Raw genomic sequence first — 16,260 nt, 5'->3', positions numbered from 1 at the left:
TTGGAACATTAGACTTAAAGGTTTGTGTGAACGTGTTAGCGATGAATGAGTGATGTACGCCAGCATTGGAACATTAGACGTAAAGGTTTGTGTGACTGTGTTAGCGATGAATGAGTGGTGTACGCCAGCATTGGAACATTAGACGTAAAGGTTTGTGTGACTGTGTTAGCGATGAATGAGTGATGTACGCCAGCATTGGAACATTAGACTTAAAGGTTTGTGTGAACGTGTTAGCGATGAATGAGTGGTGTACGCCAGCATTGGAACATTAGACGTAAAGGTTTGTGTGACTGTGTTAGTGATGAATGAGTGGTGTACGCCAGCATTGGAACATTAGACTTAAAGGTTTGTGTGACTGTGTTAGTGATGAATGAGTGATGTACGCCAGCATTGGAACATTAGACTTAAAGGTTTGTGTGACCGTGTTAGTGATGAATGAGTGATGTACGCCAGCATTGGAACGTTAGACTTAAAGGTTTGTGTGACCGTGTTAGTGATGAATGAGTGATGTACGCCAGCATTGGAACGTTAGACTTAAAGGTTTGTGTGACCGTGTTAGTGATGAATGAGTGATGTACGGCAGCATTGGAACGTTAGACTTAAAGGTTTGTGTGACCGTGTTAGTGATGAATGAGTGATGTACGCCAGCATTGGAACGTTAGACTTAAAGGTTTGTGTGACTGTGTTAGCGATGAATGAGTGGTGTACGCCAGCATTGGAACATTAGACTTAAAGGTTTGTGTGAACGTGTTAGCGATGAATGAGTGATGTACGCCAGCATTGGAACATTAGACGTAAAGGTTTGTGTGACTGTGTTAGCGATGAATGAGTGATGTACGCCAGCATTGGAACATTAGACTTAAAGGTTTGTGTGACCGTGTTAGCGATGAATGAGTGGTGTACGCCAGCATTGGAACATTAGACTTAAAGGTTTGTGTGACCGTGTTAGCGATGAATGAGTGATGTACGCCAGCATTGGAACATTAGACTTAAAGGTTTGTGTGAACGTGTTAGCGATGAATGAGTGATGTACGCCAGCATTGGAACATTAGACTTAAAGGTTTGTGTGACCGTGTTAGCGATGAATGAGTGATGTACGCCAGCATTGGAACATTAGACTTAAAGGTTTGTGTGAACGTGTTAGTGATGAATGAGTGGTGTACGCCAGCATTGGAACATTAGACTTAAAGGTTTGTGTGACCGTGTTAGTGATGAATGAGTGATGTACGCCAGCATTGGAACATTAGACTTAAAGGTTTGTGTGACCGTGTTAGTGATGAATGAGTGATGTACGCCAGCATTGGAACATTAGACTTAAAGGTTTGTGTGACCGTGTTAGTGATGAATGAGTGATGTACGCCAGCATTGGAACATTAGACTTAAAGGTTTGTGTGACCGTGTTAGTGATGAATGAGTGGTGTACGCCAGCATTGGAACGTTAGACTTAAAGGTTTGTGTGAACGTGTTAGCGATGAATGAGTGATGTACGCCAGCATTGGAACATTAGACTTAAAGGTTTGTGTGACCGTGTTAGTGATGAATGAGTGATGTACGCCAGCATTGGAACGTTAGACTTAAAGGTTTGTGTGACTGTGTTAGTGATGAATGAGTGATGTACGCCAGCATTGGAACATTAGACTTAAAGGTTTGTGTGACCGTGTTAGCGATGAATGAGTGATGTACGCCAGCATTGGAACATTAGACTTAAAGGTTTGTGTGAACGTGTTAGTGATGAATGAGTGATGTACGCCAGCATTGGAACATTAGACTTAAAGGTTTGTGTGAACGTGTTAGTGATGAATGAGTGGTGTACGCCAGCATTGGAACATTAGACTTAAAGGTTTGTGTGACCGTGTTAGCGATGAATGAGTGATGTACGCCAGCATTGGAACATTAGACTTAAAGGTTTGTGTGACCGTGTTAGTGATGAATGAGTGATGTACGCCAGCATTGGAACGTTAGACTTAAAGGTTTGTGTGACTGTGTTAGTGATGAATGAGTGATGTACGCCAGCATTGGAACATTAGACTTAAAGGTTTGTGTGAACGTGTTAGTGATGAATGAGTGATGTACGCCAGCATTGGAACATTAGACTTAAAGGTTTGTGTGAACGTGTTAGTGATGAATGAGTGGTGTACGCCAGCATTGGAACATTAGACTTAAAGGTTTGTGTGACCGTGTTAGTGATGAATGAGTGATGTACGCCAGCATTGGAACATTAGACTTAAAGGTTTGTGTGACCGTGTTAGTGATGAATGAGTGATGTACGCCAGCATTGGAACGTTAGACTTAAAGGTTTGTGTGACCGTGTTAGTGATGAATGAGTGATGTACGCCAGCATTGGAACGTTAGACTTAAAGGTTTGTGTGACTGTGTTAGTGATGAATGAGTGATGTACGCCAGCATTGGAACATTAGACGTAAAGGTTTGTGTGACTGTGTTAGTGATGAATGAGTGGTGTACGCCAGCATTGGAACGTTAGACTTAAAGGTTTGTGTGAACGTGTTAGCGATGAATGAGTGATGTACGCCAGCATTGGAACATTAGACGTAAAGGTTTGTGTGACTGTGTTAGCGATGAATGAGTGATGTACGCCAGCATTGGAACGTTAGACTTAAAGGTTTGTGTGACTGTGTTAGTGATGAATGAGTGGTGTACGCCAGCATTGGAACATTAGACTTAAAGGTTTGTGTGAACGTGTTAGCGATGAATGAGTGATGTACGCCAGCATTGGAACATTAGACTTAAAGGTTTGTGTGACTGTGTTAGCGATGAATGAGTGATGTACGCCAGCATTGGAACATTAGACTTAAAGGTTTGTGTGAACGTGTTAGTGATGAATGAGTGGTGTACGCCAGCATTGGAACATTAGACTTAAAGGTTTGTGTGACCGTGTTAGTGATGAATGAGTGATGTACGCCAGCATTGGAACATTAGACTTAAAGGTTTGTGTGAACGTGTTAGCGATGAATGAGTGGTGTACGCCAGCATTGGAACATTAGACTTAAAGGTTTGTGTGACCGTGTTAGCGATGAATGAGTGATGTACGCCAGCATTGGAACATTAGACTTAAAGGTTTGTGTGAACGTGTTAGTGATGAATGAGTGGTGTACGCCAGCATTGGAACATTAGACTTAAAGGTTTGTGTGACCGTGTTAGTGATGAATGAGTGATGTACGCCAGCATTGGAACATTAGACTTAAAGGTTTGTGTGACCGTGTTAGTGATGAATGAGTGATGTACGCCAGCATTGGAACATTAGACTTAAAGGTTTGTGTGAACGTGTTAGTGATGAATGAGTGATGTACGCCAGCATTGGAACATTAGACTTAAAGGTTTGTGTGACCGTGTTAGTGATGAATGAGTGATGTACGCCAGCATTGGAACATTAGACTTAAAGGTTTGTGTGAACGTGTTAGTGATGAATGAGTGGTGTACGCCAGCATTGGAACATTAGACTTAAAGGTTTGTGTGACCGTGTTAGCGATGAATGAGTGATGTACGCCAGCATTGGAACGTTAGACTTAAAGGTTTGTGTGACTGTGTTAGTGATGAATGAGTGGTGTACGCCAGCATTGGAACATTAGACTTAAAGGTTTGTGTGACCGTGTTAGTGATGAATGAGTGATGTACGCCAGCATTGGAACATTAGACTTAAAGGTTTGTGTGACTGTGTTAGCGATGAATGAGTGGTGTACGCCAGCATTGGAACATTAGACTTAAAGGTTTGTGTGACCGTGTTAGTGATGAATGAGTGGTGTACGCCAGCATTGGAACATTAGACTTAAAGGTTTGTGTGACTGTGTTAGTGATGAATGAGTGATGTACGCCAGCATTGGAACGTTAGACTTAAAGGTTTGTGTGACTGTGTTAGTGATGAATGAGTGATGTACGCCAGCATTGGAACATTAGACTTAAAGGTTTGTGTGACCGTGTTAGTGATGAATGAGTGATGTACGCCAGCATTGGAACGTTAGACTTAAAGGTTTGTGTGACCGTGTTAGTGATGAATGAGTGGTGTACGCCAGCATTGGAACATTAGACTTAAAGGTTTGTGTGAACGTGTTAGTGATGAATGAGTGGTGTACGCCAGCATTGGAACATTAGACTTAAAGGTTTGTGTGACCGTGTTAGGGATGAATGAGTGGTGTACGCCAGCATTGGAACATTAGACTTAAAGGTTTGTGTGACTGTGTTAGTGATGAATGAGTGATGTACGCCAGCATTGGAACGTTAGACTTAAAGGTTTGTGTGACCGTGTTAGCGATGAATGAGTGATGTACGCCAGCATTGGAACATTAGACTTAAAGGTTTGTGTGAACGTGTTAGTGATGAATGAGTGATGTACGCCAGCATTGGAACATTAGACTTAAAGGTTTGTGTGAACGTGTTAGTGATGAATGAGTGGTGTACGCCAGCATTGGAACATTAGACTTAAAGGTTTGTGTGACCGTGTCAGCGATGAATGAGTGATGTACGCCAGCATTGGAACATTAGACTTAAAGGTTTGTGTGACCGTGTTAGTGATGAATGAGTGATGTACGCCAGCATTGGAACGTTAGACTTAAAGGTTTGTGTGACTGTGTTAGTGATGAATGAGTGATGTACGCCAGCATTGGAACATTAGACTTAAAGGTTTGTGTGACCGTGTTAGTGATGAATGAGTGATGTACGCCAGCATTGGAACGTTAGACTTAAAGGTTTGTGTGACCGTGTTAGTGATGAATGAGTGGTGTACGCCAGCATTGGAACATTAGACTTAAAGGTTTGTGTGAACGTGTTAGTGATGAATGAGTGGTGTACGCCAGCATTGGAACATTAGACTTAAAGGTTTGTGTGAACGTGTTAGTGATGAATGAGTGATGTACGCCAGCATTGGAACATTAGACTTAAAGGTTTGTGTGAACGTGTTAGTGATGAATGAGTGGTGTACGCCAGCATTGGAACATTAGACTTAAAGGTTTGTGTGACCGTGTTAGCGATGAATGAGTGATGTACGCCAGCATTGGAACATTAGACTTAAAGGTTTGTGTGACCGTGTTAGTGATGAATGAGTGATGTACGCCAGCATTGGAACGTTAGACTTAAAGGTTTGTGTGACCGTGTTAGTGATGAATGAGTGATGTACGCCAGCATTGGAACGTTAGACTTAAAGGTTTGTGTGACTGTGTTAGTGATGAATGAGTGATGTACGCCAGCATTGGAACATTAGACTTAAAGGTTTGTGTGACCGTGTTAGTGATGAATGAGTGATGTACGCCAGCATTGGAACGTTAGACTTAAAGGTTTGTGTGACCGTGTTAGTGATGAATGAGTGGTGTACGCCAGCATTGGAACATTAGACTTAAAGGTTTGTGTGAACGTGTTAGTGATGAATGAGTGGTGTACGCCAGCATTGGAACATTAGACTTAAAGGTTTGTGTGACTGTGTTAGTGATGAATGAGTGATGTACGCCAGCATTGGAACGTTAGACTTAAAGGTTTGTGTGACCGTGTTAGCGATGAATGAGTGATGTACGCCAGCATTGGAACATTAGACTTAAAGGTTTGTGTGAACGTGTTAGTGATGAATGAGTGATGTACGCCAGCATTGGAACATTAGACTTAAAGGTTTGTGTGAACGTGTTAGTGATGAATGAGTGGTGTACGCCAGCATTGGAACATTAGACTTAAAGGTTTGTGTGACCGTGTTAGCGATGAATGAGTGATGTACGCCAGCATTGGAACATTAGACTTAAAGGTTTGTGTGACTGTGTTAGTGATGAATGAGTGATGTACGCCAGCATTGGAACGTTAGACTTAAAGGTTTGTGTGACCGTGTTAGCGATGAATGAGTGATGTACGCCAGCATTGGAACATTAGACTTAAAGGTTTGTGTGACCGTGTTAGTGATGAATGAGTGGTGTACGCCAGCATTGGAACATTAGACTTAAAGGTTTGTGTGAACGTGTTAGTGATGAATGAGTGGTGTACGCCAGCATTGGAACATTAGACTTAAAGGTTTGTGTGAACGTGTTAGCGATGAATGAGTGATGTACGCCAGCATTGGAACATTAGACTTAAAGGTTTGTGTGACTGTGTTAGTGATGAATGAGTGATGTACGCCAGCATTGGAACGTTAGACTTAAAGGTTTGTGTGACTGTGTTAGTGATGAATGAGTGATGTACGCCAGCATTGGAACGTTAGACTTAAAGGTTTGTGTGACTGTGTTAGTGATGAATGAGTGGTGTACGCCAGCATTGGAACATTAGACTTAAAGGTTTGTGTGACTGTGTTAGTGATGAATGAGTGGTGTACGCCAGCATTGGAACGTTAGACTTAAAGGTTTGTGTGACCGTGTTAGTGATGAATGAGTGATGTACGCCAGCATTGGAACATTAGACTTAAAGGTTTGTGTGACTGTGTTAGTGATGAATGAGTGATGTACGCCAGCATTGGAACATTAGACTTAAAGGTTTGTGTGACTGTGTTAGTGATGAATGAGTGATGTACGCCAGCATTGGAACATTAGACTTAAAGGTTTGTGTGACTGTGTTAGTGATGAATGAGTGATGTACGCCAGCATTGGAACATTAGACTTAAAGGTTTGTGTGACTGTGTTAGTGATGAATGAGTGATGTACGCCAGCATTGGAACGTTAGACTTAAAGGTTTGTGTGACCGTGTTAGCGATGAATGAGTGATGTACGCCAGCATTGGAACATTAGACTTAAAGGTTTGTGTGAACGTGTTAGTGATGAATGAGTGATGTACGCCAGCATTGGAACATTAGACTTAAAGGTTTGTGTGAACGTGTTAGTGATGAATGAGTGGTGTACGCCAGCATTGGAACATTAGACTTAAAGGTTTGTGTGACCGTGTTAGCGATGAATGAGTGATGTACGCCAGCATTGGAACATTAGACTTAAAGGTTTGTGTGACCGTGTTAGTGATGAATGAGTGATGTACGCCAGCATTGGAACATTAGACTTAAAGGTTTGTGTGACCGTGTTAGCGATGAATGAGTGATGTACGCCAGCATTGGAACATTAGACTTAAAGGTTTGTGTGACCGTGTTAGCGATGAATGAGTGATGTACGCCAGCATTGGAACATTAGACTTAAAGGTTTGTGTGACTGTGTTAGTGATGAATGAGTGGTGTACGCCAGCATTGGAACGTTAGACTTAAAGGTTTGTGTGACCGTGTTAGTGATGAATGAGTGATGTACGCCAGCATTGGAACATTAGACTTAAAGGTTTGTGTGACTGTGTTAGTGATGAATGAGTGGTGTACGCCAGCATTGGAACATTAGACTTAAAGGTTTGTGTGACCGTGTTAGTGATGAATGAGTGATGTACGCCAGCATTGGAACATTAGACTTAAAGGTTTGTGTGAACGTGTTAGCGATGAATGAGTGATGTACGCCAGCATTGGAACATTAGACTTAAAGGTTTGTGTGAACGTGTTAGCGATGAATGAGTGGTGTACGCCAGCATTGGAACATTAGACGTAAAGGTTTGTGTGACTGTGTTAGCGATGAATGAGTGATGTACGCCAGCATTGGAACATTAGACTTAAAGGTTTGTGTGAACGTGTTAGCGATGAATGAGTGATGTACGCCAGCATTGGAACATTAGACGTAAAGGTTTGTGTGACTGTGTTAGCGATGAATGAGTGGTGTACGCCAGCATTGGAACATTAGACTTAAAGGTTTGTGTGAACGTGTTAGCGATGAATGAGTGATGTACGCCAGCATTGGAACATTAGACTTAAAGGTTTGTGTGACTGTGTTAGTGATGAATGAGTGGTGTACGCCAGCATTGGAACATTAGACTTAAAGGTTTGTGTGACTGTGTTAGTGATGAATGAGTGGTGTACGCCAGCATTGGAACATTAGACTTAAAGGTTTGTGTGACCGTGTTAGTGATGAATGAGTGATGTACGCCAGCATTGGAACGTTAGACTTAAAGGTTTGTGTGACCGTGTTAGTGATGAATGAGTGATGTACGCCAGCATTGGAACATTAGACTTAAAGGTTTGTGTGACCGTGTTAGTGATGAATGAGTGATGTACGCCAGCATTGGAACATTAGACTTAAAGGTTTGTGTGACCGTGTTAGTGATGAATGAGTGGTGTACGCCAGCACTCATTCTAATGTTCCAATGCTGGCGTACACCACTCATTCATCACTAACACGTTCACACAAACCTTTAAGTCTAATGTTCCAATGCTGGCGTACACCACTCATTCATCACTAACACGTTCACACAAACCTTTAAGTCTAATGTTCCAATGCTGGCGTACATCACTCATTCATCACTAACACAGTCACACAAACCTTTAAGTCTAATGTTCCAATGCTGGCGTACATCACTCATTCATCGCTAACACGGTCACACAAACCTTTAAGTCTAACGTTCCAATGCTGGCGTACATCACTCATTCATCGCTAACACGGTCACACAAACCTTTAAGTCTAATGTTCCAATGCTGGCGTACATCACTCATTCATTAGACTTAAAGGTTTGTGTGACTGTGTTAGTGATGAATGAGTGGTGTACGCCAGCATTGGAACATTAGACTTAAAGGTTTGTGTGACTGTGTTAGTGATGAATGAGTGGTGTACGCCAGCATTGGAACATTAGACTTAAAGGTTTGTGTGACCGTGTTAGTGATGAATGAGTGATGTACGCCAGCATTGGAACATTAGACTTAAAGGTTTGTGTGACCGTGTTAGTGATGAATGAGTGATGTACGCCAGCATTGGAACATTAGACTTAAAGGTTTGTGTGACTGTGTTAGTGATGAATGAGTGGTGTACGCCAGCATTGGAACATTAGACTTAAAGGTTTGTGTGAACGTGTTAGCGATGAATGAGTGGTGTACGCCAGCATTGGAACATTAGACTTAAAGGTTTGTGTGACCGTGTTAGTGATGAATGAGTGATGTACGCCAGCATTGGAACATTAGACTTAAAGGTTTGTGTGACTGTGTTAGTGATGAATGAGTGGTGTACGCCAGCATTGGAACATTAGACTTAAAGGTTTGTGTGACCGTGTTAGCGATGAATGAGTGATGTACGCCAGCATTGGAACATTAGACTTAAAGGTTTGTGTGACCGTGTTAGCGATGAATGAGTGATGTACGCCAGCATTGGAACATTAGACTTAAAGGTTTGTGTGAACGTGTTAGTGATGAATGAGTGATGTACGCCAGCATTGGAACATTAGACTTAAAGGTTTGTGTGACCGTGTTAGCGATGAATGAGTGATGTACGCCAGCATTGGAACATTAGACTTAAAGGTTTGTGTGACCGTGTTAGCGATGAATGAGTGATGTACGCCAGCATTGGAACATTAGACTTAAAGGTTTGTGTGAACGTGTTAGTGATGAATGAGTGATGTACGCCAGCATTGGAACATTAGACTTAAAGGTTTGTGTGACCGTGTTAGCGATGAATGAGTGATGTACGCCAGCATTGGAACATTAGACTTAAAGGTTTGTGTTAGCGTGTTAGCGATGAATGAGTGATGTACGCCAGCATTGGAACGTTAGACTTAAAGGTTTGTGTGACCGTGTTAGTGATGAATGAGTGATGTACGCCAGCATTGGAACATTAGACTTAAAGGTTTGTGTGACTGTGTTAGTGATGAATGAGTGATGTACGCCAGCATTGGAACATTAGACTTAAAGGTTTGTGTGACTGTGTTAGTGATGAATGAGTGGTGTACGCCAGCATTGGAACATTAGACTTAAAGGTTTGTGTGACTGTGTTAGTGATGAATGAGTGGTGTACGCCAGCATTGGAACATTAGACGTAAAGGTTTGTGTGACTGTGTTAGCGATGAATGAGTGATGTACGCCAGCATTGGAACATTAGACTTAAAGGTTTGTGTGAACGTGTTAGCGATGAATGAGTGATGTACGCCAGCATTGGAACATTAGACTTAAAGGTTTGTGTGACCGTGTTAGTGATGAATGAGTGATGTACGCCAGCATTGGAACATTAGACTTAAAGGTTTGTGTGAACGTGTTAGCGATGAATGAGTGATGTACGCCAGCATTGGAACATTAGACTTAAAGGTTTGTGTGAACGTGTTAGCGATGAATGAGTGGTGTACGCCAGCATTGGAACATTAGACGTAAAGGTTTGTGTGACTGTGTTAGTGATGAATGAGTGATGTACGCCAGCATTGGAACATTAGACTTAAAGGTTTGTGTGACTGTGTTAGTGATGAATGAGTGATGTACGCCAGCATTGGAACATTAGACTTAAAGGTTTGTGTGACTGTGTTAGTGATGAATGAGTGGTGTACGCCAGCATTGGAACATTAGACTTAAAGGTTTGTGTGACTGTGTTAGTGATGAATGAGTGGTGTACGCCAGCATTGGAACATTAGACGTAAAGGTTTGTGTGACCGTGTTAGTGATGAATGAGTGATGTACGCCAGCATTGGAACATTAGACTTAAAGGTTTGTGTGACTGTGTTAGCGATGAATGAGTGATGTACGCCAGCATTGGAACATTAGACTTAAAGGTTTGTGTGAACGTGTTAGCGATGAATGAGTGGTGTACGCCAGCATTGGAACATTAGACGTAAAGGTTTGTGTGACTGTGTTAGTGATGAATGAGTGATGTACGCCAGCATTGGAACATTAGACTTAAAGGTTTGTGTGAACGTGTTAGCGATGAATGAGTGATGTACGCCAGCATTGGAACATTAGACTTAAAGGTTTGTGTGAACGTGTTAGCGATGAATGAGTGATGTACGCCAGCATTGGAACATTAGACTTAAAGGTTTGTGTGAACGTGTTAGCGATGAATGAGTGGTGTACGCCAGCATTGGAACATTAGACTTAAAGGTTTGTGTGACCGTGTTAGTGATGAATGAGTGATGTACGCCAGCATTGGAACATTAGACGTAAAGGTTTGTGTGACTGTGTTAGTGATGAATGAGTGATGTACGCCAGCATTGGAACATTAGACTTAAAGGTTTGTGTGAACGTGTTAGCGATGAATGAGTGATGTACGCCAGCATTGGAACATTAGACGTAAAGGTTTGTGTGACTGTGTTAGCGATGAATGAGTGGTGTACGCCAGCATTGGTACATTAGACTTAAAGGTTTGTGTGACTGTGTTAGTGATGAATGAGTGATGTACGCCAGCATTGGAACATTAGACTTAAAGGTTTGTGTGACCGTGTTAGTGATGAATGAGTGGTGTACGCCAGCATTGGAACATTAGACGTAAAGGTTTGTGTGACTGTGTTAGTGATGAATGAGTGATGTACGCCAGCATTGGAACATTAGACTTAAAGGTTTGTGTGAACGTGTTAGCGATGAATGAGTGATGTACGCCAGCATTGGAACATTAGACTTAAAGGTTTGTGTGAACGTGTTAGCGATGAATGAGTGGTGTACGCCAGCATTGGAACATTAGACGTAAAGGTTTGTGTGACTGTGTTAGTGATGAATGAGTGATGTACGCCAGCATTGGAACATTAGACTTAAAGGTTTGTGTGACCGTGTTAGTGATGAATGAGTGGTGTACGCCAGCATTGGAACATTAGACTTAAAGGTTTGTGTGACTGTGTTAGTGATGAATGAGTGGTGTACGCCAGCATTGGAACATTAGACGTAAAGGTTTGTGTGACTGTGTTAGTGATGAATGAGTGATGTACGCCAGCATTGGAACATTAGACTTAAAGGTTTGTGTGAACGTGTTAGCGATGAATGAGTGGTGTACGCCAGCATTGGAACATTAGACGTAAAGGTTTGTGTGACTGTGTTAGTGATGAATGAGTGATGTACGCCAGCATTGGAACATTAGACTTAAAGGTTTGTGTGAACGTGTTAGCGATGAATGAGTGGTGTACGCCAGCATTGGAACATTAGACTTAAAGGTTTGTGTGAACGTGTTAGCGATGAATGAGTGGTGTACGCCAGCATTGGAACATTAGACTTAAAGGTTTGTGTGAACGTGTTAGCGATGAATGAGTGATGTACGCCAGCATTGGAACATTAGACTTAAAGGTTTGTGTGAACGTGTTAGTGATGAATGAGTGGTGTACGCCAGCATTGGAACATTAGACTTAAAGGTTTGTGTGACCGTGTTAGTGATGAATGAGTGATGTACGCCAGCATTGGAACATTAGACTTAAAGGTTTGTGTGACCGTGTTAGTGATGAATGAGTGATGTACGCCAGCATTGGAACATTAGACTTAAAGGTTTGTGTGACCGTGTTAGTGATGAATGAGTGGTGTACGCCAGCATTGGAACATTAGACTTAAAGGTTTGTGTGACTGTGTTAGTGATGAATGAGTGATGTACGCCAGCATTGGAACATTAGACTTAAAGGTTTGTGTGACCGTGTTAGTGATGAATGAGTGGTGTACGCCAGCATTGGAACATTAGACTTAAAGGTTTGTGTGAACGTGTTAGCGATGAATGAGTGATGTACGCCAGCATTGGAACATTAGACTTAAAGGTTTGTGTGACCGTGTTAGTGATGAATGAGTGATGTACGCCAGCATTGGAACATTAGACTTAAAGGTTTGTGTGACCGTGTTAGTGATGAATGAGTGATGTACGCCAGCATTGGAACATTAGACTTAAAGGTTTGTGTGAACGTGTTAGCGATGAATGAGTGATGTACGCCAGCATTGGAACATTAGACTTAAAGGTTTGTGTGACTGTGTTAGTGATGAATGAGTGATGTACGCCAGCATTGGAACATTAGACTTAAAGGTTTGTGTGACTGTGTTAGTGATGAATGAGTGATGTACGCCAGCATTGGAACGTTAGACTTAAAGGTTTGTGTGACCGTGTTAGCGATGAATGAGTGATGTACGCCAGCATTGGAACATTAGACTTAAAGGTTTGTGTGACCGTGTTAGCGATGAATGAGTGATGTACGCCAGCATTGGAACATTAGACTTAAAGGTTTGTGTGACCGTGTTAGTGATGAATGAGTGATGTACGCCAGCATTGGAACGTTAGACTTAAAGGTTTGTGTGACCGTGTTAGCGATGAATGAGTGATGTACGCCAGCATTGGAACATTAGACTTAAAGGTTTGTGTGACTGTGTTAGTGATGAATGAGTGATGTACGCCAGCATTGGAACATTAGACTTAAAGGTTTGTGTGAACGTGTTAGTGATGAATGAGTGGTGTACGCCAGCATTGGAACATTAGACTTAAAGGTTTGTGTGAACGTGTTAGTGATGAATGAGTGGTGTACGCCAGCATTGGAACATTAGACTTAAAGGTTTGTGTGAACGTGTTAGTGATGAATGAGTGGTGTACGCCAGCATTGGAACATTAGACTTAAAGGTTTGTGTGAACGTGTTAGTGATGAATGAGTGGTGTACGCCAGCATTGGAACATTAGACTTAAAGGTTTGTGTGACTGTGTTAGTGATGAATGAGTGATGTACGCCAGCATTGGAACATTAGACTTAAAGGTTTGTGTGACTGTGTTAGTGATGAATGAGTGGTGTACGCCAGCATTGGAACATTAGACTTAAAGGTTTGTGTGACCGTGTTAGCGATGAATGAGTGATGTACGCCAGCATTGGAACATTAGACTTAAAGGTTTGTGTGACTGTGTTAGTGATGAATGAGTGATGTACGCCAGCATTGGAACATTAGACTTAAAGGTTTGTGTGACCGTGTTAGCGATGAATGAGTGATGTACGCCAGCATTGGAACATTAGACTTAAAGGTTTGTGTGACCGTGTTAGCGATGAATGAGTGATGTACGCCAGCATTGGAACGTTAGACTTAAAGGTTTGTGTGACCGTGTTAGTGATGAATGAGTGATGTACGCCAGCATTGGAACATTAGACTTAAAGGTTTGTGTGACTGTGTTAGTGATGAATGAGTGATGTACGCCAGCATTGGAACATTAGACTTAAAGGTTTGTGTGACTGTGTTAGTGATGAATGAGTGGTGTACGCCAGCATTGGAACATTAGACTTAAAGGTTTGTGTGACCGTGTTAGTGATGAATGAGTGATGTACGCCAGCATTGGAACATTAGACTTAAAGGTTTGTGTGACCGTGTTAGCGATGAATGAGTGGTGTACGCCAGCATTGGAACATTAGACTTAAAGGTTTGTGTGACTGTGTTAGTGATGAATGAGTGATGTACGCCAGCATTGGAACATTAGACTTAAAGGTCTGTGTGAACGTGTTAGTGATGAATGAGTGATGTACGCCAGCTAACAGATGTCCGTGCATCTCAAAGCCGCCATCAAGCTGCCCAATGGAACCAATCATTTGCAGCAACCTGTCGGTGAAAACCCAACATATGCTGCTTTATCAGCCATATTCTTCTAAATAGTTCTGGGTGCCAAGAATAAAAAAAAGAGGCCTCCTATATTTTTAGCACCCTACCTTTTTCTCTCCAGCATAGCGCCACCTACAGTTTACTGTGTGCGTCTTGTATTCTCCACACCCTTCTGACGTCTTCCTCGGTGGTGTCCAAGGCTTCAAACGCCGTCGAGTCCTTCTGCTGCTGAAATCGGCGTAACGGTCCTTGCAGCGCGGTGACCGGGATGCAGAAGTTGAGGTGTGGGTAGGTGACTTTGGCGGTCATGTCTCTCGTGTTGCTCGCCACCATACCTGCAAAAACAAGCTGCCATGTACATTTAAAACAACTATTTTAATCAGCAGAAATAACTTTTGGACTTTTACCAATCAGCTCCCCCGACGATGCCCGCACCACAGCGCCCCCGCTGGCCCCTGCTTGTACTGCACACGTGGTCTGAAGCATGACAGGCCGACGGTTGACGCTGATGGCCTTGGACAGGACGCCGCATGTCAGGGATGGACCGCACCTGCCGCCCAGCCCGCCGTAACTCACCACCAGGAGGCGCTCGCCTGCCAGGAGAGGTGACTTACACGTGGATCAGGTCCAACACGTGCAAGCATGGAGTCAAACCTGGGTGGAACTTCTGAGCCATTTGAGGGACTTGAAAGCCCGGGAAGGGTTGTCTCAATTGGACCACGGCGACATCGTAAGGTGACGACGTTTTAGTGGCAAAGATGACATCACCGACACTATCAAGGACTCTGGAACAAGAAAACGGTTTGACTGTGGCTAACTTCTTTTTACACTTTAATCTTTACAGGACACGTTTTTTGACGTTAGGACGAGGTGAAATAACAGTAGTTAACTTATTTTTACAATTGAATTATCTTTTTACAACTTTCTTTTAGCGATGATTTTTTCTATTATATTATTTTATCTCTCACATGGCCCTTTTATTATAAAATTATAATTTTTGTACTTTGTACATAGTTAGATGTTTCTCCTCTAAAGAGCAATTTTGTAAATTACAACTTTATTAATAAGGACTTACTGAATATTTTTTATTTTCCAGAAAAATTCTTTCATTAGCTTTTCTTGTAAAATGACAATAGTATACTCCTTAAAAGTAACAATATCACAACTGTTCTCATAAAATGGTCACTTATTTCTTGTGAGATGAAAAAAACAACCCACTATATTCTCTAATAGTAAAATGTTTTCTTGTAATATTACGATTTTCCCCCCCCCAGAGTATGACTTTTTCATAAAAATGTACCATTTGGTTTTTAAATTACAATTCAATCCAGTCGAAATGAAATATGACCACTTTTTGGTTTATTGACTGCCCATCAAAACCTGCAAAATGTTTTTACATGTAACAAAAAAATGGACCATCTTCTTTTTACATTTGAATGATTGTTTAAAAAAAAAATCTGCCTCTGAGATTTGTAATATTACAACTTGTTTCCCTAATAATTCATATTTTCACCTTTTTAAATTAACCTTTTTTATTTTGGAAAATTTAAAAAATATATTTGATGGTAAAAGGATTTTTTTCTCATATTACAACTTTATTCTTACAATATTACAATGTTTCCCCTTTAATTTACCTTTTTATTTTGGTAAATAAAAAATACAATTTAATGGTAAAAGGATTTTTTTTTATATTCCAACTTTGTTCTTACAATATTGCAACTTTTCCCATAAAATTACTTTTTACTAGTACAGTAATATGTATGCTGTATTAATGTTACAATATATTTATTTTTTTCCAAGTTAAAATGTGTTTGTGGTGCAAATCACTGACACTCAAAAAATATTTTACGACTGGTTTTACACTTGACAAAAACAGTGGCTAACTTATTTTTACACTTGAATCTTAAACACCTTTTTGCCTATATAAGGTTTTATGATGTTGCCAACTTTTTTCTGATGTTTCTTTTCCTCCATTCACGGCTTCATTTTGT

General features: G+C 41.4%; 1 protein-coding gene across 3 annotated transcripts in view; it reads right to left on the bottom strand.

The window, feature by feature from the left end:
• Positions 1–16,260, bottom strand: part of tysnd1 (trypsin like peroxisomal matrix peptidase 1) — a 42,509-nt gene that overhangs the window by 24,135 nt on the left and 2,114 nt on the right. For 2 of the 3 annotated variants that reach the window (XR_009808051.1, XM_061910019.1), the window contains exons 2-4: positions 14,924–15,054; positions 14,677–14,862; positions 14,377–14,604 (exon numbers count right to left, since the gene is read on the bottom strand). Coding sequence is in view for 1 of the 3 variants with exons in the window: in XM_061910019.1 (XP_061766003.1) it covers positions 14,402–14,604; positions 14,677–14,862; positions 14,924–15,054 (520 nt within the window). In the remaining 2 variants the exon portion in view is untranslated. Of the gene's footprint in view, positions 1–14,376; positions 14,618–14,676; positions 14,863–14,923; positions 15,055–16,260 lie in introns of all 3 variants that reach the window. The other variant, XR_009808052.1, reaches the window with a different exon arrangement.

This window comes from Nerophis ophidion, linkage group LG09, assembly GCF_033978795.1.
Source record: "Nerophis ophidion isolate RoL-2023_Sa linkage group LG09, RoL_Noph_v1.0, whole genome shotgun sequence".
NCBI lineage: Eukaryota > Metazoa > Chordata > Actinopteri > Syngnathiformes > Syngnathidae > Nerophis > Nerophis ophidion.
This window is presented reverse-complemented; position numbering and strand designations above follow the sequence as displayed.